This window comes from Acipenser ruthenus, chromosome 35 (assembly GCF_902713425.1).
Source record: "Acipenser ruthenus chromosome 35, fAciRut3.2 maternal haplotype, whole genome shotgun sequence".
NCBI lineage: Eukaryota > Metazoa > Chordata > Actinopteri > Acipenseriformes > Acipenseridae > Acipenser > Acipenser ruthenus.
In genome coordinates, this window is record NC_081223.1 from 551927 (window position 1) to 577853 (window position 25927).

General features: G+C 42.2%; 4 protein-coding genes and 3 non-coding genes across 14 annotated transcripts in view; 3 read left to right on the top strand and 4 right to left on the bottom strand.

Moving 5' to 3' along the window:
- The window catches only part of LOC117965234 (zona pellucida sperm-binding protein 2-like), a 127847-nt gene that overhangs the window by 16609 nt on the left and 85311 nt on the right, over positions 1-25927 (top strand). The window lies entirely within an intron of this gene.
- Positions 1826-25927, bottom strand: part of LOC117965193 (zinc finger protein 235-like) — a 125779-nt gene continuing 101677 nt past the window's right edge. For 7 of the 8 annotated variants that reach the window (XM_059007626.1, XM_059007633.1, XM_059007632.1 and 4 more), the window contains one exon: positions 1826-2864. In XM_059007626.1, coding sequence (XP_058863609.1) covers positions 2113-2864 — 752 coding nt within the window. In that variant the 3' untranslated portion in view covers positions 1826-2112. Of the gene's footprint in view, positions 2865-3952; positions 4274-5720; positions 6479-25927 lie in introns of those variants that run through there. The other variant, XM_059007627.1, reaches the window with a different exon arrangement.
- trnaf-gaa (transfer RNA phenylalanine (anticodon GAA)) lies at positions 7861-7933 on the top strand. The gene has a single exon. It is a non-coding gene; the product is annotated as a tRNA-Phe (tRNA).
- On the top strand, positions 8895-9099 carry LOC131705487 (small nucleolar RNA U3). Its single transcript, XR_009310440.1, has one exon. It is a non-coding gene; the product is annotated as a small nucleolar RNA U3 (small nucleolar RNA).
- LOC131705264 (histone H3) lies at positions 14516-15013 on the bottom strand. Its single transcript, XM_059007649.1, has one exon. The coding sequence runs from the start codon at positions 14978-14980 to the stop codon at positions 14570-14572; it is 411 nt and encodes a 136-aa protein (XP_058863632.1). The 5' UTR covers positions 14981-15013; the 3' UTR covers positions 14516-14569.
- LOC131705266 (histone H2A-like) lies at positions 15838-16310 on the bottom strand. Its single transcript, XM_059007651.1, has one exon. The coding sequence runs from the start codon at positions 16278-16280 to the stop codon at positions 15897-15899; it is 384 nt and encodes a 127-aa protein (XP_058863634.1). The 5' UTR covers positions 16281-16310; the 3' UTR covers positions 15838-15896.
- LOC131705475 (5S ribosomal RNA) lies at positions 25264-25382 on the bottom strand. The gene has a single exon (XR_009310430.1). It is a non-coding gene; the product is annotated as a 5S ribosomal RNA (ribosomal RNA).

Consider the following 25927-nt stretch of genomic DNA (forward strand, 5'->3'; position numbering starts at 1 on the left):
TGGCAATGTACAAATTAAGAACAAAGAAGGATATTCTTATGGTAAGTTGATTATTCAATGACGCAGCATTGAGGAAAAGCCTGCCTTCTCCACTATGTTATCTCATGGAAGACTGTCTGCTATCTCCCTACCCTTCTGTTATTCTGATGAAAGTCAGTCAATGCCATCTCTTCCCCCATTTATTTTAGGTTGAAGGCAATCAATGCAATCCCTCCCTCCCTCCCCATGTTACTCAGGAGAAAGGCAGTCTTACCAGCCCCTGACAGAAGCCATGCTGTCAGGACCGAGAGGAGAATGGCTCTTGTAGTCCAGGGTTTCATCTTGACAAGGTGCTGATGCTGCTTTTCCACTCTTCAGCTGCTCTGGTCCCTCCACCCTGCTCTGTTTTATACTTTCTCCCAGGCAAATGCACTCCTTCACCACTAAACCCTCATCAAGGACCCTTTCTTTCTCTACACTGTGATACTGTGTGATGCCCTCCTCTTCCAAAGTTCCATACTTCACTTGAAAACTATTTCCTCTATACCCTATGATCCAAATCTATTGACACAGTGTCAGTGATCTCAATTGTTCTCTTAACACAGTGCAGGATCAGTGCTGGGATCAGCAGGTGCAGACAGGGGGCCCCATATACAGTATTAAAGGCAATAGAATGATTAGTTATCAGTCATGCAAAATGAAGCATTCTCTGGAATTTCATATCTACAGTACAGTACTGCAAACACCTGGCTCACAAACATGTTCATTATACCAGGTGTTGTGGTTGAGCTGCTTCTTTCATTAGCAAATCAGTCAGCTGCTGTACGGTGTGGAGTGCATGTTTCTTATTGAAACATTTCACAATTGTATTACTAAGTCTCTTTTTAGAAGGAAAAAAGTAGGATTGAAATACACAGTGGGTGTGAGAGAAAGACCTTGGTGTTGTGATAGACTCATTTCTACCAGCAACAGGGAAGCAATCATAAAGGTGAAGACTAATCCCGGGGTTTAAAGGAGCGAGCTGTGAAGAGGGTACTGAATTTGTTTAGCTTGAACACAGAACAATTAGTGGGACTTTACTGAAGTTTTTAAAAACCTGAAAGGTGTTGACAAAGTTAACCCAAACTAATACCTCAAGCATAGCACTGACACCAGGGCCAGAGGACACTCCTGGAAATTAAGTGTGGATAGCCATAGGACAGAGGGTAGGAGACACCTTCTCACACAGTGTGGTGGGGGGATGGAATGGGTTACCAAGTCATGTTGTTAGGGCTGGGATCCTTTAAGACCCGACTTAACAGGTTTGAGATCAATCTGCTGCACTGATGGGCCGAATGTCCTCCCTGGTTCTGTGTTCTGAATTCTGGATCTCCAGTGTGCTGGCATTGATTGGTAACTCCTCTCCAGAGTCAGTTGTTTTCCTTGTACACTCAACCAACCCTAAATATGTTGAGAGAACAGTTGAGGGAACTAAATCTATTCAGTCTGGAACAAAAAAAAGACTAGAGGAGACTAAAGGTTTTAAAAAGTTGAAGTTAACTGTAGTCACTCTTTCAAGCACAGCAGAGAGACCAGTACTAGAGAGAGAGGGGAGTATTCAACACATCGGGAGCAGAAATCACCTTGTTAAGAAGCAATGGTATGCAGCCCATTAACGTGCTAAAAGCTCTCTGGTGCACCCTGCTGGAAACAGTATTGATTTTCCACTTCAAGCTGCCCGCATGATAACTGTGGTATACTGTGCTGCGTCTTGAGGTACCGCAGATTCACCATGGTATCAGGGAAGATTCCACACAACACACTGCAAGAGGCTGAGCAGTGCAGGAGGAAAAAGAGAAACTTGCACTCCTAATAACAATATATTTAATATATTACTAATGTGATGTAACACAATCAGAATGCTCAACAACATGATGAACACAGATTTTGGTGAGTTTTTGATCTGAACAAATTGTGATTAGGGGTGACCAGATTTATCAAGCCACTTCTGTTTTCAGTTAATATTTCTGTATTTAGTCAAATGCACTCCTGTTGTTTAGTTGTCCCCAGGTGTCTGCATTTCTGAGAATGTTCTCTAGTCCTGTAAGAGTCTGCAACTGACTTCACTTCTTCACACTAAGTGCAGGGATAGGATTACACACCTATGTGAATGTTATGGTGTCTTTTAAGGTGTCCTAACTGGTTGAATCTCTTCCCACAAACAGCACAGTGATAAGGTTTCTCTCCTGTGTGAATGCGCTGATGCCTTTTAAGGGATCCTAATTCATTGAATCTCCTCCCACAAATAGAACAGTGATAAGGTTTCTCTCCTGTGTGAATGCGCTGGTGGATTTTAAGGTTTCCTAAATTACTTAATCTCTTCCCACACTCAGTACAGTGATAAGGTTTCTCTCTTATGTGAATGTGCTGGTGTGAATGAAGATTTCCTAACTGTGTGAAACTCTTATCACTGGTCTGTATGTGGGAAGGTTTCTCTCCTGTGTGAATGCGCTGGTGTCTTTTAAGCAGTGATATATGATTGAAACTCTTCCCACAATCAGCCCAGGAAAACGTAGTCCCTCCTGTGGGATTTCCCTTGTGAGTTTCAGGAGCGTCTAATTGACAGGAACTCTTCCCACCTTCAATAGAATGAGGTAAGGTCTTCAAGTTGCCCTGGGTTTCAGAATTGTTAAAACACACAGAATGTGCCGTCTCTGTACTCTCCACAGTAAGTGGGTGTCTGTCTTGTAAAGAAGGGATTTTAACTGAGTGAGTTCTCAATGTCTTCACATACTCTTCTTGGGGTGTCGTTTCTCTGTGTTTCTTGCACTGTGGTTTGCCTCTAGAAGAGTTTTTGCACTGGGGTGATGGAGTGGAGTCGTGTTCTCCTTCATCTACTTTAGAAGCTAAAGAAAGAAAGAGAAGAGAGACAAAGGTTATTGTACAGCATTCTTCCACATGCACTGTTCTGAACACAAGTGAATGAGCAGTTCAGTGATTGGTTGTTTGAGATGAGGCGGATTCATTTACCAGTTAGTGTCCCGCAAGTTTCAGTCACAGCAATTTATCTAATATATATTTATTTTTTTTGACAATAATTCATATAGAAATTCCATTTGCAATCCCACGCACTGCACCGTGTCGTTTTATTCTAGCTGTATTGAAGACACACGACATGCAGAACTATGTAGGGCTGGAGGGGTTTGGATTTTCCACAACTCATTTTTTTTATAAATCAAACTTTCTTGTGTAAAATATCTGTAGAGCAAAGATCCGGTAAAACTACAATGCCCAGAATCCCCTCCCAGCTGAAACTGATTCGCTGGTCTGCTGTACAGAACACCTCCACACACGTACTTACTGTACTGTGACAATAATAACACAGCAATGCTTACTGTGAGACACACAAAAGTGAAATGTGGTGTTGCGAGCAAACATTACAGTCCTCGGGATAGCTGACATGAGATGCGCTTTTAAAAATGAAATAAAATAAACTCTCATTTTGGTGATCCTGCTGCATACATTCTCCACAGAAACTCTCAACTGAAATGTTTCTTCTGGTGACGCTGAGGAACCCGACTGGATTTGGCATCACCCAGTGATGGGACATGTGATCCCTGCAGCTCTGTAAAGCTGTGGGAGCAGCACAACTGCAAACAGTCTACCAGGAATGAGGAAAGGCAAAGATCTAACACAGGGGTGTCCATCCAGACACAGGAGTATCACTTTATATAACTGAACCTGTTCAATGTGGAGTGGAATGGCCTCCAGGAGCGTGATTGGACACCGCTGATCTCACAGCATTCTAAAGAGGCGTGGCAGTGGCTGCACATCTAGCAGGTGCCTCAGGAGCAAGCACAGTGATGTCCTTGTTGACATACTGGTTGGGCAGCTCCCCTTGTTAAAATATGAATCTCAAGCACACTGCTGGTGTTCAGTACCAGGTTCTGCAGGATGAATAGGCAGCTCAATGCTGCTTGTTTTGTAGGATTACCTCTGAATCCCAGTTCACATTCAGATGGAGAGTCATCACACAGGTTGGATCCCAGCTTGTTGTTCTCCTCAAGTGTACAGACATGATTTTCATGAGGAAGTTCCTCTGCGATGGGGACACATTCCTGCTCTATGAATTCCTCTTTAATAGGAACACATTCCTGTTGAGGGACCTCTTCATCTTTAACACATGCCAGCTCTGTAACCTGCATTAGACTTGCACACCACTCCTGCTCAAAGGACTCCTCTTGTGTGTAAGCTGCTTCTATCTTTGGCCACTCCTGTGCTTCAGATTCAGGGATAGCGTGGCTCTCTTTGGGATCTGTGGGAAACAAAACTGTATACAATTAGATCTCTTACTTACTAGCTAGGTTTGTTGGTTGCTTTGATCAGGGATTTAAAGTTACTGTTCCTCAGTTATTTCGTATAGGGGTGAGCCAGTATAATAGTTTGGTGGTTTAGGTACATGATGGCATTGATACCATTCCTGTTATTCTACATTGCAATTATCAGTTAACGCTGTGTTTGTGTTCCTATGAACAAAGTGAAGAAAAAGGCATTTTCATATGAACATCTTTTTATTCTACGTCCTGTACAAAACAAGACTCAGTGCTGCTGGTCTTTCTCACCTCCTGTAGCCTCACACTGGAGCATTGCATCCACTTCTACCTCCCTGTCAATCACCTCACACTGGAGCATTGCATCCACTTCTACCTCCCTGTCAATCACCATCATGACCGCCATTCTGCCTTTGCATTGTTCTAATGCAAACATCCATTTCTCTACTGCAAACATGCTTAGAAACCAAGCCGGGAGACTTGCAGTCTGAGCAAAGTGTCTGAGGAATGTCTTTTTGTTCCCTGATACTGTATTGTGAGAACGGTTTTGAAGGAAACGGTCAACGCAGAATACAAGTTTCAATGTGTCAAATACAATGAGCAGACAAGCGACTGCAGCAGGATAGCCTGCTTATTCTCAAAGCAGTTTCATTTAAACACGTGATTTACACAACTCAGACTTTTTAAAGTGCAGCAATATGTTTTCTGTTCAAACTCCACCTGTGTAATAATCATTAGCAACAACACTGGAAGCTTACTTGTGCAATGTCAGGTGACCTGTAGATATAAATCCAATAACATCCCTTGTAGTATTAAAATACATTTGTAATGGTGTGGCTCTCCCTATTGTATGTATCCTGTGCAAATTCATCTCTGCTCTTAAATAACCTGGATTAGTAAATGTTTATAAGCAATATGAGCGATCGTTTCCTAATTCTGTTTACCATCAGCTGAACAAAGTACTTTATTTAGAGACTCAATCTAGAGACTCAATAAAATTATACAATTCAGTTGACACCTTACTGTGTTGTATTTACTTCCTCCAACTTCAACCCTTAATTGAACTTGTGGAAGCACTCGGGTCCAAAATCTTACAGCGGATTGGTGCAGGCAGGGTGCTGCTGCCGCCCCCTTTATTCACACAGTGAAGTCTGGAAAGATTGTGTAAATGTGTGTGTGTGTGGAACAAGAAGGAAACAGAACTAAAGCAAAAGAACGAGCAGCGAATGAGCCACGACTGTACCAAAGACAAACTCCAGCACTGGAGCTGAATACAATGAAACCATTTATCTAAAAATAGATTCGCAGTCAAACAGTTCAATCAAACACTGAAACCCGATGTGCTGCTGCCTGTATGTTGATATTAGATCACAAAGGTAGTTTAAGGTGCTGGATTGACCAAGCAATACTACACAATAAAATCAATCTTACCTTGAAATATTAAAGGTTGTTTAATGTCTGCATATATACACCCTCGCACAGCTTTCAGCTCGCTCTCTGATATTTCCAATCTCAGCTTCAGACTTTCATTCTCTTTCTCCTTTCCAGCCATTTCCACTCTGAATTCAGTGAATTTGCTGCCGACAGCTTTAGTAATCGCACACAAGACGGTGTGTAGAGCCGCTTTCACTGCGTGCTCGATGGTAGAGGCGAGCTCGTCTTGAAAGAGCGACTCGGACACACTGACGCGTCCATCTTCACTGGTTTGAGTTTCACACTGGTCTAGCGGAATCCTCTTTTCAATCAGAAACACCGCCTGCGGTTTGTATTTAGTAATATTTATTTTGTACTGTAGCCTTCCCATTCAAATATATTCATCACTTCTTCTGGTGTGATAAAGAAAGAACACAAACAACATGCTTTGCAAGGAGTAACTTTACTTTGGTCTTTCAGAATCGCGCAGAGCTCTGCTGGAGCTTCAACGCGTTTGTTTCTCAGTAAATCATCTCATTGAAAAGCTCGACTTGTCTGTAGCTGCGACTGACGCGCTCCGCTCTGTGTGTGAAATTCAACACAGAAAAGGGATGCTTTCCTTTTCACGGAACTCCGTGCAGGTAACAAACAAACACAAAAATCACTAATTATTAGAAAACATTTCATCCCAGCCTAAATACTTTAAACAGCAGGAGACAGCGTGTTGTAAAATCATCACTGACTGCAGCCACCTCTCCACACATGAACAAAACAAACCTCTCTATTTCCTGAACTGAAATGAAAGCGTCACTAGCAGAAGGCGGGTCTAGTTGGACCCATCGCGTATTATTGGCTGTAGAAACACTCTATCCCCAGCATGTGAGCCTGATTGGCTGGCCTCCCTGTCGAGGCGGTTATGAAACTGGATGCCAGAGTTCGCCATGTTGGCTCTTTCAGCGCTGTGTTCAATGCGATGCATTCAGGCGCGTTAAGTAAGTGAGCCGCTCAGAAAGCACACGGAGCTGAATTTAAATGACTTAACGCTCTGCTACAGGAGAGCGCTGAGCGACTTTTAAAAATGGAGAATAATAATGATTTGCTTGTTTGTGTTTGTGAGGTGATGGTTGATGAAATGGCCCCGTGTGAAGTTACTGTCCCCTGCTGGACCTCGCTGAGTTCGGCGCTCTGTTTGGACTGAACCTCATATCTGACTGTGTTTAATACCGACAATACCGACGTTAATAATGAACATTATGAATAATATTAATACTACAAGCCTAATAATAATACATTAATAACTATAAAACAGCTCTACATTTAAAAAGAAAAATGAAATTAAATGATACAAATTCAAAAACAACCATTTTTACATTATTGTCTACATGCATCATCTCAAATAATTACAGTGTCATTTATCAGACCCTTCGGCGTTGTCTTTTGAAGAATTAAACCTGCCAGACCGAACGCAGGCTAACATTCAATCAATCAATCAATTAATCATATATATTTTCTATAGCGCCACATATGCGCTTCACAAAATCTACTTAAAAACAAGAAAATATCTAATTGTAAGCCTGGTCGAACAAAATAAGTCTTCAGTGTAATTTTAAACAAAGAGCGCTTTCCAAGATTTAAGATGCTTTAGAGACTGAATATTGGAATTGGCAGCCGAAACTGGGGGATAAAACTGCCTGTGATCAAAGTGGGCAGAAAAGTTGCATACTTTGCATAACGTATTTGGGAGAAAAGAAAACGGATCATCTCTGATTTGTAACGTTTCCATGGTTCGCCCCTGCCACTGCCGTGTCTCTGGTTAAAACGATGAGTTCAGTTTTTTTTCTGCTGCTTGGTAATTCAGTCATGAGGCAGCTGTAGCAGAGTGGCGCAAGCGTGCTGGGCCCAGAACCCAGAGGTTGATGGATCGAAACCATCCTCTGCTAGCTTGTTTTTCTTCTGTTAGCAAAGTAGATTTTCTAAAATATTAACTGAAGGCAATTAATTAATATTACATTTCACAATCAAGGATGATATAATGCGCAAGGATACTTGTCTTTCATTAGAGATTATATATGTTATTAGCGGATTGTTTAGAAATGTACTTAATTATACTACAACTGTTCTAAAAAAGAATGTTATCTCGAAAATTGGAGATTGTCAAGCCAAAATAGCTCAGTTGGGAGAGCGTTAGACTGAAGATCTAAAGGTCCCTGGTTCGATCCCGGGTTTCGGCAAACAGCAAGAATATTTTTGTTTTGTGTTATTTTGAACTAAAAAACAGAACACATTTTTTTCTTCAGTGTAATTGTAGGAAATAATAACATATTACAGTGCCATCTTCTAATGGGATTAAGAAAATGAAAAAAAAACACCGTCTCTGGGTGCAATCACAATTACATGTATGCAAACCAATGCAAGCAAACTTCAAGCCATTTATATTTATTCCCAAATAACAAACTCTTCCATTGCTAAAAAAATATATAAAAAAATCTCCGTTTGTGCTTCTCGGAAGGCATACGATGGAGGGCGCACTGCAATTATTCAGTCGGGGGAATATTACAGATTAGGAGACTGCTTTTAAATACACACGTAGGGCGGGCGTCTCTGTTACAAAGAATTGTCACACTTTGTATTTATCTCCATAATGCGTTGGGACTAAATACGCAGATACATTAAAACTATTTGGAGAATGCGGGCATCGATCCCGCTACTTCTCACATGCTAAGCGAGCGCTCTACCATTTGAGTTAATTCCCCTTAAATTGTGAGAACGATTCTCATAGGCTACATCGCAGCTTGATATGAGCAATTCAGATTGTCTTTTTGGCAATGTAGTCTTCCAATTGCAAATTCAAAAAAAAAAAAAAAATTAAATAGCAGATATTTCGACTACAGGTATGTTTTCAATTTTTTCAAAAAGTAGTCTCAGCTCGTTCATTCAGTCGCTTTAAAATCCACCTCTGTGTCCCGATGCAGCAGCGCTGTGTGCTGTGGCTCGAGCTTGTTTGACGAGGCAGGCAATGCAAAAATGCCAAAACATGCTTTTGTATCACACGACAAACTCAAGGTATGCTTTAACGACTTGGCTGTCTCAAGTTAGTTTGTATTGTTAATGGAACACCTCGTTGTTGCCCAGTCATTGTATCATATGAAGTAGAGCTTGCCAGCTGGGGGTGACGGTCTGCCAAGAAAAGTTAAGACTATATTTGCAAGGATCATTTCTAGAGTGAAACATGTTTTGAAGGGATTGGTCTCGGTATCCACCAGGAGGAGTGGGAGTGTTTTCTTCTCAGCACCGAGCTGACAATGAGTGTTGTTTTCGGGCACCTGCTCGCTGCTAGTGATGACACTCCAATCTTCAGTCGGGGGTTGTTGAAGGAAGGGGACACATTTTGAGTGCGTATCTCATACTGGTAGAAACGCAGAAAAAAGAAACCATCAAGCCTACAATTGTTCAGTTGTTTAAATCAATAAGCACATTTCAAATTGATCAATGCTAATGTTAAAACAATTTAAGAACACTTTAAATAGGCCTTGACTGATATAAAAATATAGTAATGTGATTTGCACTACGCAGGACTAGATGAGTTTAAATAAAAACATTACATTTGAAAATAACCTGCGCTTATCCCCACTTACAAGGAAGAGTGGCATCCGTTTCTTTATTAATGAACCAAAGATAAAGACGTTAGAAATGAGAGAAGAGTGCCATCTAGTGGAGAAAGAAAAAGCACAATGGCAATAGACACGTTCTGCAGTATAGCCTCTGGGAGTTCTGTTACAGGCGAATCTCTCCATCTCCATATTGATCCAGGTCCATTTCGTTGTTCGAGGTGATCTTGGTGCAAACAGAACGAAGATCACGTGTCGTGTCATTGAGATCTCTCTATCTCACTTAAACAGACGGCTGCGTTTCTCAAGATGCTCCAGCAAGCGCTGCTGCTTGCAAATGGAGAGCATGTAAACAAACTGGACAACTAACATTATCAATCAGTTATTTTTTTTTATTTTTTTTAAATCAAGGTTTATGAATACACTGTTTATGAATACGCAGTGTATTTCACTGGATTAATAAAAAAACAAACATAATATATGAATGTAAACACTGAAATTCAAACTGGCCTCAGTTCTACTCTCGATTTAGAACAATGCACAACCAAACCTTTGAATTGCAAAGTACAACAGAATGCATGCCAGTGGAGGCAGCGATATACATGAAATAAATGAGATACCAACAAAAGCATATTGTTCAATAATTAAGAACGCTTATTATAACTCAAATGTAATGTTTCTTGTAATATTCGCAGTTTTGTCGAAACAATCCATATTCAATTTTTCCCGCCAAAATTAAACAGATTCGAATCGATTTTTACAAGAAAAATAAAATTCATAAAACCCGATAAACATTTAAGTTTATGAAACTAAAACTAAATGTATTCCCAAATAAATACGTAAGTCTCCTTACCTTAAACATTTCCATTTTAAAACTTGCAGAGAACTGAAATGAGAATTGTACTCTTTTTGCGGTATTTGGGTGGCTCTCAGAAGAGCCTTTGTGTTGTAAAGACGGAGCAGGGGCGGTCTCGGTTTACTTGGAGCTGGTGTACTTGGTGACGGCCTTGGTGCCCTCAGACACGGCGTGCTTGGCCAGCTCTCCGGGCAGCAGGAGGCGCACGGCTGTCTGGATCTCCCGGGAAGTGATGGTGGAGCGCTTGTTGTAGTGAGCCAGGCGGGACGACTCGCCGGCGATGCGCTCGAAAATGTCGTTGACGAACGAGTTCATGATGCCCATCGCCTTGGAAGAGATGCCGGTGTCGGGGTGGACCTGCTTCAGCACTTTGTACACGTAGATCGCGTAGCTCTCCTTCCTGGTCTTTCTGCGCTTCTTCCCTCCCTTAGGCTGGGTCTTGGCAACAGCCTTCTTGGAGCCTTTCTTCGGCGCGGGTGCAGCTTTCGGTTCTGGCATTTTCCTTCTCTGATGCTTTTTGAAAGATGAATGAGTAACCAGCCCCAGAGCCCCAGTATTTATACAGCCTGTATGCAAATTATTACTGAACAACCCTTTAGAGTGAGAATGTTGACCTGGTAACCTAGCAACGCTCCCGGGTGACGGAGTACTTCGATGTGATTGGTTGTTCACTGGAAACGCAGCAGAGTGGGTGGTGACTTTGCCGCGAGCTGAGATCTTTTTTTTTTCTCTCTCTCGAGTTCAGGTTTGAATTCGGCGCCTTTTTTCTTGAGCGGTTAGTTTAGGTCTTTTGTTTTTCATTTATTAAATACATGAAGAACTCGGTATACAGCAATACTGAAATCCACACCCGATGCGTCTTAAATACAGAAATATAATCAAACCCACGTCACTTTCTGTGCTCATTAAACACGTTAAATGTAGAAACACACGATCAATGCTGATGCTCTTTGATTTCTTCCTCATCCCAGAGTACCGATTGTTTCACAGCAGCTTGAATGGCGAAACTTCAACTCAAATACAGAAAAGACGACATCGTGGAGCTCAAAGCGGAATCAGGATTTGCTGCTTTTAATTTATTATACTGATTACAAAATGTACTGAAAATAAAATTAGATAAGACTCTTTTTTAAAATACTTTTTTTTTCTTATCTGACTTTAATTCTGCACGGAATCGGATAAAACCGAGCTCGTATTTTCTCATTATTACTGAAAATGTTCACTTTTTAAAATACAATTCCATTCAATTTATTGATTTATTCACTGAAATGCTTATTTTAATTTTATTTTTTTTCTGGATTTGTGTAGAGTTAAATATCGAACACTTAAGTTTACACTTAAAATACTCTCGTTACACAGCGTGAAATAGGTCTAAATAGCCATTTTAAAACAAAGAAAACACTTGGGAGATAACAGTATAAAACATTCTGAAAAATGTGATTTAATCTTTTGAAGATTTTAGTGGTGTACTAAATTTAGCTTGTTTCAGAATTGAAAACTCTTTAAATGAAAAGGTGGGCGGCTCTTAAAAGAGCCTTTGTGTTCGTGTCCTTGTGTCCAAATCTTTAACCTCCGAATCCGTACAGAGTGCGACCCTGGCGCTTCAGAGCGTACACCACATCCATAGCGGTGACGGTCTTTCTCTTGGCGTGCTCAGTGTAGGTGACGGCATCCCGGATCACATTCTCCAGGAACACCTTCAACACTCCGCGGGTCTCTTCATAGATCAACCCGGAGATTCGCTTCACTCCTCCGCGGCGAGCCAGGCGGCGGATAGCGGGCTTGGTGATGCCCTGGATGTTATCACGGAGCACTTTGCGATGTCGCTTGGCGCCTCCTTTCCCGAGTCCTTTACCACCTTTGCCTCTTCCAGACATATTCTAGATCCGTATTATAAAAATAAGACAATACTTGAAACGAGGGCTGAGGTTCTATTACATACTCGCAGACCGGACCTGATTGAAAAAGAAGCCAGCAAAGAAGAGCACGCACACATTAGACCCGCCCACCACTGAGCCGTGACTGTGAGCGCGTGTTAACCACCAAACTGCTGACTCGCATTCCCTGCATAGTGTTGCTGATTAACAACGCGAATGTGAATGTATTTATGGAAATGTCCTTTAACCTGATTCCAAATAAGTTTTTACACATTGTTTTCCAACATAATGGTTATGTATTTCCCTGCGTATTGCAGTTGTATTTCTGCAGAGGCAAACACACAGTGGAAAACATAACCTTTTTTCCTCACCAGGAGGCAGAGGTGGCATTGCCTATGAAATACACTACTAATGAAATATTTAAACTACTCAGAGAATGCTGTGCTGATGCCAGGGTACTTACATTGTTGCAACAAGTGTGGGTCAGGGATGAAGAGAAATACAATTCAACAAAGTAATTCTCCCAATCGATTACAAGGGGATGATCCGGCAGAACGTGCTGCAGTGTGTTAACCGCACCGCACATAAAGGTGATTAAATGTCCAGTTTTACAATCTTCACGCTTCAAACTTAAGTTGTGTTTGCCTAGCTTTCTCGTTTGTGAAACCAATCATACAGTTACTTTAAATAATACAATTGTCATCTTATATTCAAAAAAATCTAGCTAAGTACAGAGCGAGCAGTTTGGTTTCGCTGGAGGATAGTGCAGTTTTGGTCACCTGAATTAAAAATGCAGTAAAGGTCCTGGTTAAAGAATACGTTATATTGTAAACACAACCCTTCTGTTTTGATACCCCCGGTTGTTTGTGTACATTTGTTCCAATTTCGGGCTGTCTGTGGCGGCGCTCAAGAAGATCCTGCAGGCCGGCGGCTACGATGTGGAGAAGAACAACTCCCACGTCAATAGAGCCTGGTGACCAAGGAGACCCTGCTACAGACCAAGGGCACCGGCGCCTCGGGCTCCTTCAAGCTCAACAAAAAAGCAGCTGAAGCCAAGGAGAAGGCGGCCAAGAAGAAGGCAGCTCCCAAGAAACCAGCGGCAAAGAAAGCGGTTGTCAAGAAAACAACAAAAAAGGTTTCGGCAAAGAAAGCAGCGACACCCAAGAAGACTCCTACGAAAGCGAAGAAACCGAAAGCTGTAAAGAAAGCGCCCAAGAGCCCGAAGAAAGCGGCTGCCAAGCCTAAAAAGGTCGTGAAGAAGAGCCCGAAGAAAGCGAAGGCCGCGCCTAAACCTAAAAAGGTGACCAAGGCAGCTAAACCCGCAGCGAAGAAGGCGCCTCCTAAAAAGAAGCGACGATGCGACAGTGAACCCAAAGGCTCTTTTCAGATCCAAAACATCTTTCTAAAAGAGCAGATTGTCCTTGTAAACACAGGGCGATGTGTGGAATGTGCTGCCGTGGAACGTGTTCCGCTTTCTCGGTGGAACAGCCCGCTCTCCTCGGCGAGCAGTCCAAGACGGTGAAACATGCCGGCGCCCCGCAGGTACAGCTGTGGACAAAGGTGTTGCATTATCTCGAATTCTATGATTGAAACACCTTTACAATAATTAATAACCTCATTTAGATCTTTTATTTGACATGTAATCAAATAAACTACGAAATGATGTCGTAAAAGTCTATCAAAAGCCATAATGCAGTTGTACAGTATTTCGTGTTAGATTTGGAAACGTCACATTGTTCAATTCTTTTATTTTTATTATTATTTCTTAGCAGACGCCCTTAACCAGGACGACTTACAATTAAAATCTATCACATTGTGCACATTATACATGAGATCAATGACAACTGTATCTGCAATACTGGCAAACTACAATAAACAGACTCGATTTACGATGGTCTGTTCTGTACAGCGAGATTGTTTTTATGTATTTGACTCAATTTTATTAATGTTGCTATTTTACATATGATATAAATACTGGTTTGAACTTGTCAACTGAAAAAAACATCACCAAGCACAAACCCCATCATCCCCACATCGCTGTCAGCCAAGATGCTAGAACAGAAACAGAACAAACTGATTCTGAGAAAAGACTCGAAGCTGTTCCTGTTACACAGCGAACAAGCTGAGCGAGTCCGAGCCGGTTCACCTCCCGAAATTCCGCCGATAATAAACGAGGCATTTCTGTGATGTTTCAGCACGTAATTAAATATAATGAGGATGAAATTGATTAAGGATATTAACGTCGTTTCTTTTACATCTGATATCAGATTTTTATTTTGGCCTAAAATGTAGCCTCTCTTTCCATCTAGATAGATTTGATGGTTTAAAAGAAACACAACGTTGGGAAGGAAAAGCGAAAAGCGCTCTTAATATAATGTGAACATGTTCCAATTGCGAAACTTACACATATAACACTTACCGTGTAAACTACAGCTGTTTATTTAAAATTGGAATATAACACTTTCAGAGAAGTGGTGGCTCTTAGAAGAGCCTTTGAGTTTCGCTGTATTTGAAGGGTTTTGTAGTTTAAGCGCGTTCCCCTCGGATTCGGCGGGCCAGCTGGATGTCTTTGGGCATGATGGTGACTCTCTTGGCGTGAATGGCACACAGGTTGGTGTCCTCAAAGAGCCCGACCAGGTAAGCCTCGCTAGCCTCCTGCAGCGCCATCACAGCGGAGCTCTGGAAGCGCAGGTCGGTCTTGAAATCCTGAGCGATTTCTCGGACGAGCCGCTGGAAGGGCAGTTTGCGGATCAGCAGCTCGGTGGATTTCTGATAGCGGCGGATCTCCCTCAGAGCCACAGTGCCAGGTCTGTAACGGTGAGGTTTCTTCACGCCGCCGGTAGCGGGGGCGCTCTTTCGAGCAGCCTTGGTAGCGAGCTGTTTCCTGGGCGCCTTTCCACCGGTGGACTTACGCGCGGTCTGCTTAGTTCTTGCCATTTTCAAACTCTATTACACACTATAAATAAATCTGTAAATGGCACAAGCAGCCGATACCAGAGACTATATAGGAACTGAGCTGCTCTGATAGGCTATGAGATCCGAAGGGCGGGTCTCTGTTCCTCATTGGCTATATTCCAGATTCAATGATTGATTGGAACATTTGAATTCTGCGCGCGCACATTCTGTTAAGCAGTTATTGTTTCTGAGCTGTTTGCGCCTCTTTTTTTTTTTTTTTTTTTATAAATACAGTAAAGTCATTCAGGACAACATTGCTTATCCCCAGTATAAGAAATGCATTCCATTCAGATTAAGCAGTCTGTGTTTAAAATTGTAACGAAGAAACGCTCAATAGGCAAGCAATACTCATTTATGGCGAGTGAAAATACATAAACCAAGCATGTACCCTTAACACTAAAGAAAATAGCCCAATTCAAAAACTATAATCAGACTTAAGACAAACAAACAAAAAACAAAATCCGGAAAATACAATTTCCTGATTGGACAGTTTTCTGGACCCAAGAGTGGGTGTATATCCCCGCAATAAAACACAAACACGGGAGGGGGTGGATTTCCAACTGGAAGCATGTTTCAAGGTAGCTCGATCGAAAACAAAGTAAAGCAGTCAATTGATATTGTATCAGATTGTCTCTTTGTAAAGAACGTGGCATTAATGTGGGATCGTGAGCTACACGCGCTGAGGCGAGGCGTGTGTTTGATATCGCTCCAAACAGACATGGCAGCGCTGCACTGCCGCACACAAATACAAACTAACTATTTATTGCTTCAATTCTCACCATTCGGTATTTTTCAGACAAAAAAAATAAACCGATTCGATGCGCTTTTATAGAAAAGTGGGCGGCTCTTAAAAGAGCCTTTGGGGGTTTATAAGATGTAAAAGCGGCGTCCGAGTGATTTATTTCTTGGCTGGCTTCTCGGTTTTCTTGGGCAGCAGCACGGCCTGGATGTTGGGCAGCACTCCGCCCTGAGCGATGGTGACGCCTCCCATCAGCTTGTTGAGCTCCTCGTCGTTGCGGACAGCGAGTTGCAGGTGACGCGGGATGATTCTGGTTTTCTTGTTGTCCCGGGCGGCGTTCCCGGCCAGTTCCAGGATTTCAGCAGTCAGGTACTCGAGCACAGCGGCCAGATAGACCGGGGCTCCAGCGCCCACACGCTGGGAATAGTTTCCCTTCCGCAGTAGCCTGTGAACACGACCGACTGGGAACTGCAGTCCTGCCCTGGAGGAGCGAGTCTTTGCTTTAGCACGAGCTTTACCGCCAGTCTTTCCTCTTCCAGACATCTTCACTGTAGTTCAGAATATCACAACAATAAATGCGCGGCCGCTCTCCTGCTATTATACACACCGGCTCATTCGTGATTGGACAGAACGGTGCAATACTATTTAGAATGTTAAAAGACGTCATAGAGGATGAGGGCGTGCAGAATCTTATTGCATGCCTCTGATTGGTTGTATCATTCCCTGCCCGCTGTTTCTGGTTTGGCGCTGTTCTGCTGCGGTTTGTCTTGTTTCCTCTTGGCGCGCATTTTTAAATTGGAAGACAGCTGTAACAAAATGTAACCGTTTAGAAGTGTTTAAAACCACACTGCCCTACAGTCGTGTTCGAGTTGTTATAATTCCTAGGTTTTAGTTTACAATTTAGAGTTCTGGGCACTTCAGTTAACTAGAAAGTCGATATTGTTGACTGTCCAGTTTGTTTACATTGTGTAAAAGTAGTTATATCTGCAATGATACCAGTTTAAATTATATGTTCCAATAATTTATTTACATTATAAAACAGTTTGATTAAAACATTCCCCCCCCAAAGTACAAATAACCGAAATATCGCTGTAGATTTTTAGACCACCGTGCCTGTTTTAACTCGAGTATCCTCGGGATGAGGTTCAGTAACACAGGCTCAGATTTTTGCCCACATGAAAACATTCATAGACATCCTATCTATGGTTTCATTGAGATTATACAATGGCACGCAGTAATACAAAATGAATATTAACACGTTGTCTGCAGGATTGGAACCTGCGCGGTGAGACCCCAATGGATTCCCAGTCCATCGTCTTACCCACTCAGCCTCGACACCCGCTGTATAATCCCGCGCATCTGAGCAGCGCATTCCCCCGGTGACAGGCAGCCTCCTGTTAGGAGAGCTGGAAGGGGTTTCCAGTGAACACCCCGCTAGTTCTGCGGGATCAGCAGTTTGTTAATATTAAAGTGAAGCAGCGGTGTTTTTGCTGAAGACTGTTCAAGTTTAGAACAATACCTCTTTCCCTAGTTTACATCAACATACTACCTTAATTAAATTAGCTCGTTAATACATTATCCGTACTTTATTAATGCAAACTTTCTTTAAACAAAATAACTCTCAAAACGCATATTATACATACACACGTCATTGGAATTCAGAGTTTACGCAGATACATATATAAACAACATGCAGAAATATATAACCAACACCCTAACCCAAAAAGCATCTCCTCATGTTGTAGAAAGTGAATAATTAGTAAACGGATTTAAACTCGTGCTTGATATTGTGGGTGGCTCTGAAAAGAGCCTTTGTGTTCAAATGCAGCCGATGAATATCCTTAACCTCCGAATCCGTACAGAGTGCGACCCTGGCGCTTCAGAGCGTACACCACATCCATAGCGGTGACGGTCTTTCTCTTGGCGTGCTCAGTGTAGGTGACGGCATCCCGGATCACATTCTCCAGGAACACCTTCAACACCCCGCGGGTCTCTTCATAGATCAGCCCGGAGATTCGCTTCACTCCTCCGCGGCGAGCCAGACGGCGGATAGCAGGCTTGGTGATGCCCTGGATGTTATCACGGAGCACTTTGCGATGCCGCTTGGCGCCTCCTTTCCCGAGTCCTTTACCACCTTTGCCTCTTCCAGACATGTTATAAAGCCGTATTATAAAAATAACACAATACTTGAAACGAGCGCTGAGGTTCTATTACATACACGCAGACCGGACCTGATTGAAAAAGAAGTCAGCAAAGAAGAGCGCGCACACATTAGACCCGCCCACACTGTCTGTCAGCGCGTGTTAACCACCAAACTGCTGACTCGCATTCCCTGCATAGTGTTGCTGATTAAAGAACTTTTCAATAAATGCATCTACATTCGCGTTGTTAACCTGATTCCAAATATGTTGTTTCACATTGTTTTCTTAGATAATGGTTATGCATTTCCCTGCGTATTGCAGTTGTACTTCTGCATTTCTGCAGAGGCAAACACATGTTTACACATGTTTACACACACACACACACACACACACACACACACACACTCATGGGTTTCTTTTACACCGTGTTGTTGGAGTCGATGCGCTGTAAGTATTATTATTATTATTATTATTATTATTATTATTATTATTATTATTATTATTATTATTTATTTCTTAGCAGACGCCCTTATCCAGGGCGACTTACAGTCATAAACAAAATACAGTCACTCTAATAAGCACATGTACTGCCCTAAGTCACGAGTAAATCCTTTACCAGCTTTGGAAAAACGAAACTGTGCGATCGCATCTGTCCATGCAGAATGTTTATGCTGTTCTATGTTGTTAAAGTAAATAAATGCTGTTGTATGCAAGAGTATACAAACAACACGAAACTACAATCACGTGACACACTTGCAGAAATTCAATGATAAGCAATGTGATGACGTGCAGTTGCGTATCATGACCACAACGTGTCAGTAATAGATTTTATAGTAACCCCGCGAACACAATGATGTTCCAGAACGTTATGAGAATGTTATTCAAAAGTCAGGATAACATTAAGTCATGTTTGGGCCATCTGCGGTCCACATAATTCATGTTTTTATTTTAAGTGTGGGAGCCCTCACTCCCTAAGTTTTATTTTATTCTAATATGTATTTATGTATTTATGTATTTATGTATTCATGTATTTGTTTTATCTTATCTTATGTTAACCCCCTATGTACTGTACCACATTTTGCATGCATTATTGTGTGTATTTTGTTTGTTATCATTAAAACCTAATAAAAATGTGATAAAAAATAAATAACTATCTCTTTTTTTTACAGACGAAGAAGGCAGTGTCTCAATTAAATATGTTAATATGCAACATGAAGAAGGCATTGTGATCCACAATAAACCAGCTTCATTAAAATATAGTCCATTTGGGTTACACTTGGACAAACATGTGCCTGGAAGTCACCCTGCCATGACGATTCCTAAAATCGGAGGTTTTATAGAAATGGAAGCTGAATCTACCAAGGTAGAATTCCGTGAGATTCAATTAGAAGCCAAGGGCAGCAGTGCAGCAACATGTGCTGAAGTCAGTGCTTTGGGAACTTCTGCAATGGTCCGAGGCGAGCTGGCAAGTGCCTCTGCATCAATAGGCCCTGTAGGTGTGAAGGTTGGGCTGGGAGTTGACACAGGGGCTTCTATAGGAGTGGAGGGAATTGAGGCAAAGGTCTTGGGAACTGGGTTCTCGATTGGTCCAAAAACGAGCATAAGTGTGCTTGGAAGTGAAGCGTCTTGCTCAGTCATGTAACCAGTAGGAATGAAAAGCACCCTTATTATGACAGTGAACCTTTAGACAGGTGTCCTCCTTGCACTGACTGGGGTTAGTCAGTGTGTGATTGTTTGTTGCCAGAATGGATTATTAGTTTAGTTTAGTTATCTACAAGCTTCTGTTTGTTTTTCAATATACCTTAATTTGGAGTGAAACATTGACAATGGCAGTGCTGAATAAATAAGCACTTCATACAAATTGTTATTTGACTCAATTTAAGCCTGGCTTCTATTATCTTGCTGTATACATTTTAAAGTATTTAACTACAAAATATAGAAAAAAGCATATACTGAATATATTTTATACTATTAACACTGATATTTTTTTTTCTCTGAGTTTGTATGGTGTAGCACTTTTTTCTATATCATAGCAAACTGTATTACAAGTATATACTGTATACAGTATATATTGTATTTGAGTTTGTTTTTAATTGTATAGTCTATTTTACTGTATATTTATGATGCAGGTATTCCCTCCCAGGGTAATTTATCCTGGAGTGTGGTCGCTTTAATACTGAATTTCCTGACAGGTGGATTCTGTCCATTACCATTCTCAACAGAATACCCTGGACAGCCATGTTGAGGCCTTTTCCACACAAGTAATGTTTTGGTGCCCTCTGGTGAGCTTTCCTTGTACTTGTAAATGCGTGTATAGGATTACTATCAGCAAAAAACAAAACAAAACAACAACCTTAAATAATATTAGAAAACGAAAGATAGAATAAAGTGATAATCTTGCCCCATTACAGAAGACACCCCCTTTCCTTTTAGTAATTAAAAAAAATAAAAAAAATAATAATGAAAGAATATAAACAAACAAACAAGGTTTATTCATCCTGTTGATTTTCAGTTTCTTCTAGCTGGGCTCCTTATTGCACTCATTCTGTGATCTTTTTACAGTATCTGTAAATACCTCTGGTTTGTGCTAAAGCTGAAAAAAATCCATAACAGTGCTGGATTCTCTGGTTTTCAGCCAGGTGGATAAGCTACTATAGGCATATTATTACAGCCAAGGACAGGTGTCCTGGTAGGGTTAAAGCTAGCCTGCACACACAAGTAAAGTAGAGTTGATGAAATCGTACTTAATAATAACAAGAGCAAAGTCTTCGTTTGGAATCCAAAGCATATAAAGGTTCACTTCATTACTGCACTGAGTGTGGAATTGCTTTGTCCCAATCAGATCTTATTATATTGATGAGTTTCTCGAAAGCACTTCATTATTGCACTGTATGCTCTGTTCTCTGCTAATTTTCCACGGTTAAATCCTGAATCCCTGCTTCCCTTCATGTGTCAAATAATTGCTGTGTCTTGTTCTTTTCTGTGCCTCCTACAAATATTCAGCAATTGAATTCTCTTCCAAAGTAATAATAGAAATGCAGTTTATTGATTAGAAGCCTATTATTATTATTATTATTATTATTATTATTATTATTATTATTATTATTATTATTATTATTATTATTATTGAATGATGTATATGTTGAATAATAATATTTTAAACTAATGTTATTTGTGTGTCATATTTATCGGTATTACTTTGAATGTATTGTTTGTGGTGTGTGTGCTCTTTAGGCAGCAAGGTGTTTGCAATGCTGTAAACAAACAGTGTACTATTTTTCACCGTGTTTATTGTCTGCTTATACTCGCCCACCGCGGCTTCGGCCCTGCGTCCCCCCCGGTACACGCTACGCGCTGACCAGGTGTGTGTGTTGACCACACGGTTAGGGTCGGCACAGTGCGTAGCGGCCTCCCTGGTGCTGCGGTACCGCGGCGCACGCATAGCCTGTGATGTTATTATCTCGGGGCACAGGTGCTTAATATAAGCGACACACGGTGCCCAGCGCCTCAGTGGTAGTGCACAACAACGCTGCACGATACGCGGTGCACTTAGTGCCCTCAGTACTCGGAGTGTGCAGTGCTCGGATCACACAGAACACGTGTGCACGCGTGCTGATACCTGTACCACTCTAGTGTGATTACGCACGGTACGCAGTTCACGTAGATACGTTGCCTGGGACGCACAGTGCAAGCAGTGCATGTGGTGCACGTTGCGCTAATTGCGTAGGCACTGGTCAACCTAGCATATAGCTCACAGTGCTGCGCAGTACCCAGTGTAAACAGGGTACTCGGCACAAGGTGCACAATGTTAATACCCTTGCTGCAACAATAGTGGTTGTATACACTATGCTAACACTTGCCAGTGTTCGTCGCAGTGCAAGCAGTGCCTCAGTGCTAATGCACAAGGCCAGGCCTATGTCGGGGTCTCATCCCTGTATGGACATTATGGATCTCAAGGCCAAGATGACCCAGGTCCTGTCCAGGTCCCGCAGCCCCAATCGCCATACCCCCCCTCTTCCATTGGAGTGCAGGAGGGGTGGGCAGGGTCGTCTCAGCTGGTACAGGAGGACACGCTGTCTATAGCGGCCTCAGGTGATGGGGCTTCTTTCTCCTCGGAGATGCAAGTGGGTGAGACCCTTGCCGAGGAAGAGCCTGGTTCTGAGAGTGTCTCTGAAGCCAGTACCACCCCGCTGTCCAGCTCCATTTCGGCACTCGTGGGACGTGCTGCAGCTTTCCTGCAGCTCCCCGGCCTTCCCAGATTTTTTGGAGGAGGCACGCTCCTCCTGGGACCACCTGGCCTCGGGACTCAGTGTGCTGAAGCAGGCCGCATCGCTCGCCTTCTGGTAGACTCCACCATTGCAGCCCTGGTTAAGGCCCCGCCGGTGGGTGGTCTTATTAAAGACCCGGCGTGCCCAAACCCCCAACGCAGGGTGACGGAGACACATTTGAAGCGAGCCTACGCAGCAGAAGCGCAGGCAACTCGCTTGGCTAATACAGCTAGTGTGCTGACCACGTATTTAGATGGTGTATTGCGTGAAGCCCCACTCCCCGGGCCTGTGGCCCCGGAGTTGCGCCTCCTGTCCAGCACACTGCTGCAAGTCTCCGGTCTCCAAGGGCAAGCCCTTGGCCGGAGCCTGGGTAGCTTAGTTGTGGCTCGTAGACAGCTATGGCTTTCTCAAGCCAGGGTCCCTGATGCGGATAACTGCTTGCCATATCCCCAGGTCATACGTTTGGGCGAGCAGTGGAGGAGATTTTGCAAAGATCCCACCAGGAACGCGAGGCGTCCAGTCAGGTGGCCACATTGCTCCCTCCCCGTGCCTCTGCATGGGGTAGGTCGAGCCGCTGGCGAGCTCCCCAGACTCGGACTGTCACACGAACAGTCCCAGTCCCCACAGCTCCACTGGGTGACCTAAGGCATCGCCCTCAGGGCACACCAGCAGGTAACCGAGCCCGACAGGCAGGTAGAGGGAACGCAGGTCGTGGTCAGTCCACAAACCAGCGTCATAGAAGATTTAGGCCAGGGCCCTAAATACTCACTCAAAATTGCCAAGCCGCGTGGGGCAAATTCTATTTCCTCTCGGCCATGAAGGTCCTTGTCCTTCCCAAACCCAAGGTGGCGTAGTCGACAAAATCTCTTGGTATCATACAGGTTACCGTGGACACCCTACCCGTGACACATACATGTAAACTACACCACGGTGAGCAGCTCCTTCCTCCAGACACAGACCACACTGTTGTGTTTAGATGACTGGGTGTGAGGAGCCTTGTGTTAACAATGGAAGAACTGGACTGACTGGGGAGCTCACTGCTGCTGCCTATTTCAATTGTTTTAATACTGTGTTACAGTATGTGGCAGCAGTAGTGCTCTGGCTCCCTCTTGTGGTCAGTGTGAGTGATGGCAGTGTGTGCAGCTTGGCAGGGCACTGCTGCCTCTTTCCAGAGAGGGATTCAATCAAACACTAAGTTCACAGTTTAATAGAAGAGTGGATTAGTTCTATTCGTATATGTGTTCTAAGCGCTGCACTTCTGTTTCAATAAGTGTCACAGACAGTTCTATGAGATCTGAGCTGTGAACACAGGTGGGACTTGATAGGGTTGGGTGACTCACAGTACAGTTAGATTATCCTTCCTGTAGTTTTATGTTTAGCCTCTCAGTGCTTTCCTGCTCTCTAGGAGGGGCATTAGAAATCTGCCTGTTCAGAATGAACTGGCCCATAAGTGTTGATACATGTGTGCCAGGGAGCTGCTGCACACATAAGGAATGAAGGAGACCAGGTGGGTAACAAGGATGACACAGGAGGCAAGACAATAAAGAATAAACTGACTTTAATAACGCTGATGTGCTGATCCTGAATAAAAAATAAAAATTCATTCAGGGACTTCTGAGTTCCTCATTTAAAAATGTGTCTGAAATTGAGATAACATCATTTTTATTATTATAAGTTATAATCCAAGTCAGAAAAAGAAGACTAAAGCACCCAATCTTCCATCTATTTGAGGTGCACACCATGTTAATATATGGGTCATTCCATACCAACTCAACCAGTGCAGATTTTACTAGAAAAAATCACCTGGGGTTTTTCTGACATGCTGAGTGCAGAAACTATGGTTGTTATTTTTTTTTTTTTAATTTCTCCTTCGACCTATGACCTTGCAAGTGTCAACAAAAAATGAGAAATTATGTTGTAATCAAACTGCCATGTTTCTTCAATTTTGCATTGTCCGGAGTTATATCTAGAGAAACAAGTGGCAGGGTTTGCTTCCAGTGGCACTAGCTTGGAGCTGAGGAGTTATCAACTTGCTTATGGGACTTGGAGTTTTTTGTTATCATAACATATTTGAGTGAATACTGCTCATTTCTCCCGAGTAATCCAGGCTGATTCAAATTCAGGATGCTCTCTAATTAAGTATGACCCCATTTTTGGGGGGTTTTGCCTGTGGGCTTCTTGCCCTGGATTGTAAGTCAAGGCGTTTCTTCACCTCTTTAAATGTTGGTGATGCCCATCGCCTGGGCCTAACTACTGTTCTCAGCTGTTGACAGGACTTGGAGACGACGTTGTAGTTTCTGGAAAAATTAGCAATAAACAAATTTCATTTTGACATTTTCTTTTACAAAGCATTTCAACTATTAAATGACACCTCTCCATGCGTCTGACATTTTCATATTGCTTAATCCTGTCCAATACAATGTGGAATATTTGAAGTAGTGTCCGATACATTCAGCAAAACTTTTAAGGTTCCAAGTCAGGTCTACATCAACAATTATATACAATTCTTAAGACAATTTGTTAATTCGTAATATTTTACCTCATGGTTTGACTTTTATCTTTCAAAATTTGAGTTAAGAAAAAGTTAACAAAAACAAAGACCATTTCAATGTGTTAAAATATTTGTCCTTAATTGCAACCGTATAGTAAAACCACTTACATTTCTTTTTGACTTTCTTCTTCTCTCCTCAAGCTGCCGTCTGTTCCAAATGTTGGATTTGTTGCTTTTTCTTTTTAAGGAACACCAGCAAGTTTTCATGGCAGCTAGAAAATAGAAAAGCATATTTAAATATGCATGTACCATTTTACTGTACATATATAGGCTGATATACTGATAACACATTGAATCTCAATGTCTTTGAAATCACGTAATTCCACAACAATGTCTATTTATCAAACTGAAAAATAATGTAATTTTTTATGTTTTAACAAACTCGAACACACACACACACAGGGAAAAGGGCAGGATGGATTGAGTTCATATCATTTACTTATGTTAAAAGTTTCATGTTAAATGTTAAAATAAAATGTAAAATGTTTTTCTAGTTGGAGCAAGTGTGAGAATATTATTCGAAATATGTGGGGAAACAGCGCCCCCTTTCAAGCTGTAGGTAGAAAAGCTTACAGCACCTGGTATTCCCAGGCGGTCTCCCATCCAAGTACTAACCAGGCCCGACCTTGCTTAGCTTCCGAGATCAGACGAGATCGGGCGTTCTCAAGGTGGTATGGCCGTAAGCGGAAAGCTGTGGTGGTTTAGTATGTTCCATAGTAACTAATACCGGAATACTGCTACACGAAAAAAGCATTGCTTAAAATGAATGAATGAATGAATGAATGAATGAATGAATGAATGAATGAATGAATACATAAATATCGACATAAATGTATTTATTCCCATACGTATTTATTTATTCATTCCAATATTTACATATTACTTTATTTATTTCGATAATTGCGGGTGGTCGGACAAACTTCAAACAAGATTCTCGTCTGTATTGTTCTTTCAGTAGCCTAAATACCAAATTTAAACGACACCAAAACTGACCACGGGGTAAGAACAAATAAAAAACAAGAAACGCATGTGCACGGCCATAAAACGACACACACACGCACACGCACACGCACACCCTGAAAAGCAAACTTTATACTGAAGGGAAAATAAACACGCAAAGAAACAGAAATAAGCTCAAATTCAGATAAATCTAAATCATTCCTTGTGTCCTGACCCTGCCTTCTGACGACCCCCCACAAATCCACACACCGTTATTAAAACAGCCCATCT

Excerpts from the sequence above, each read along its gene's own strand:
- LOC131705264 (XM_059007649.1), bottom strand. The coding sequence starts at position 14,980 with ATGGCAAGAACTAAGCAGACCGCGCGTAAGTCCACCGGTGGAAAGGCG.
- LOC131705266 (XM_059007651.1), bottom strand. The coding sequence starts at position 16,280 with ATGTCTGGAAGAGGAAAGACTGGCGGTAAAGCTCGTGCTAAAGCAAAG.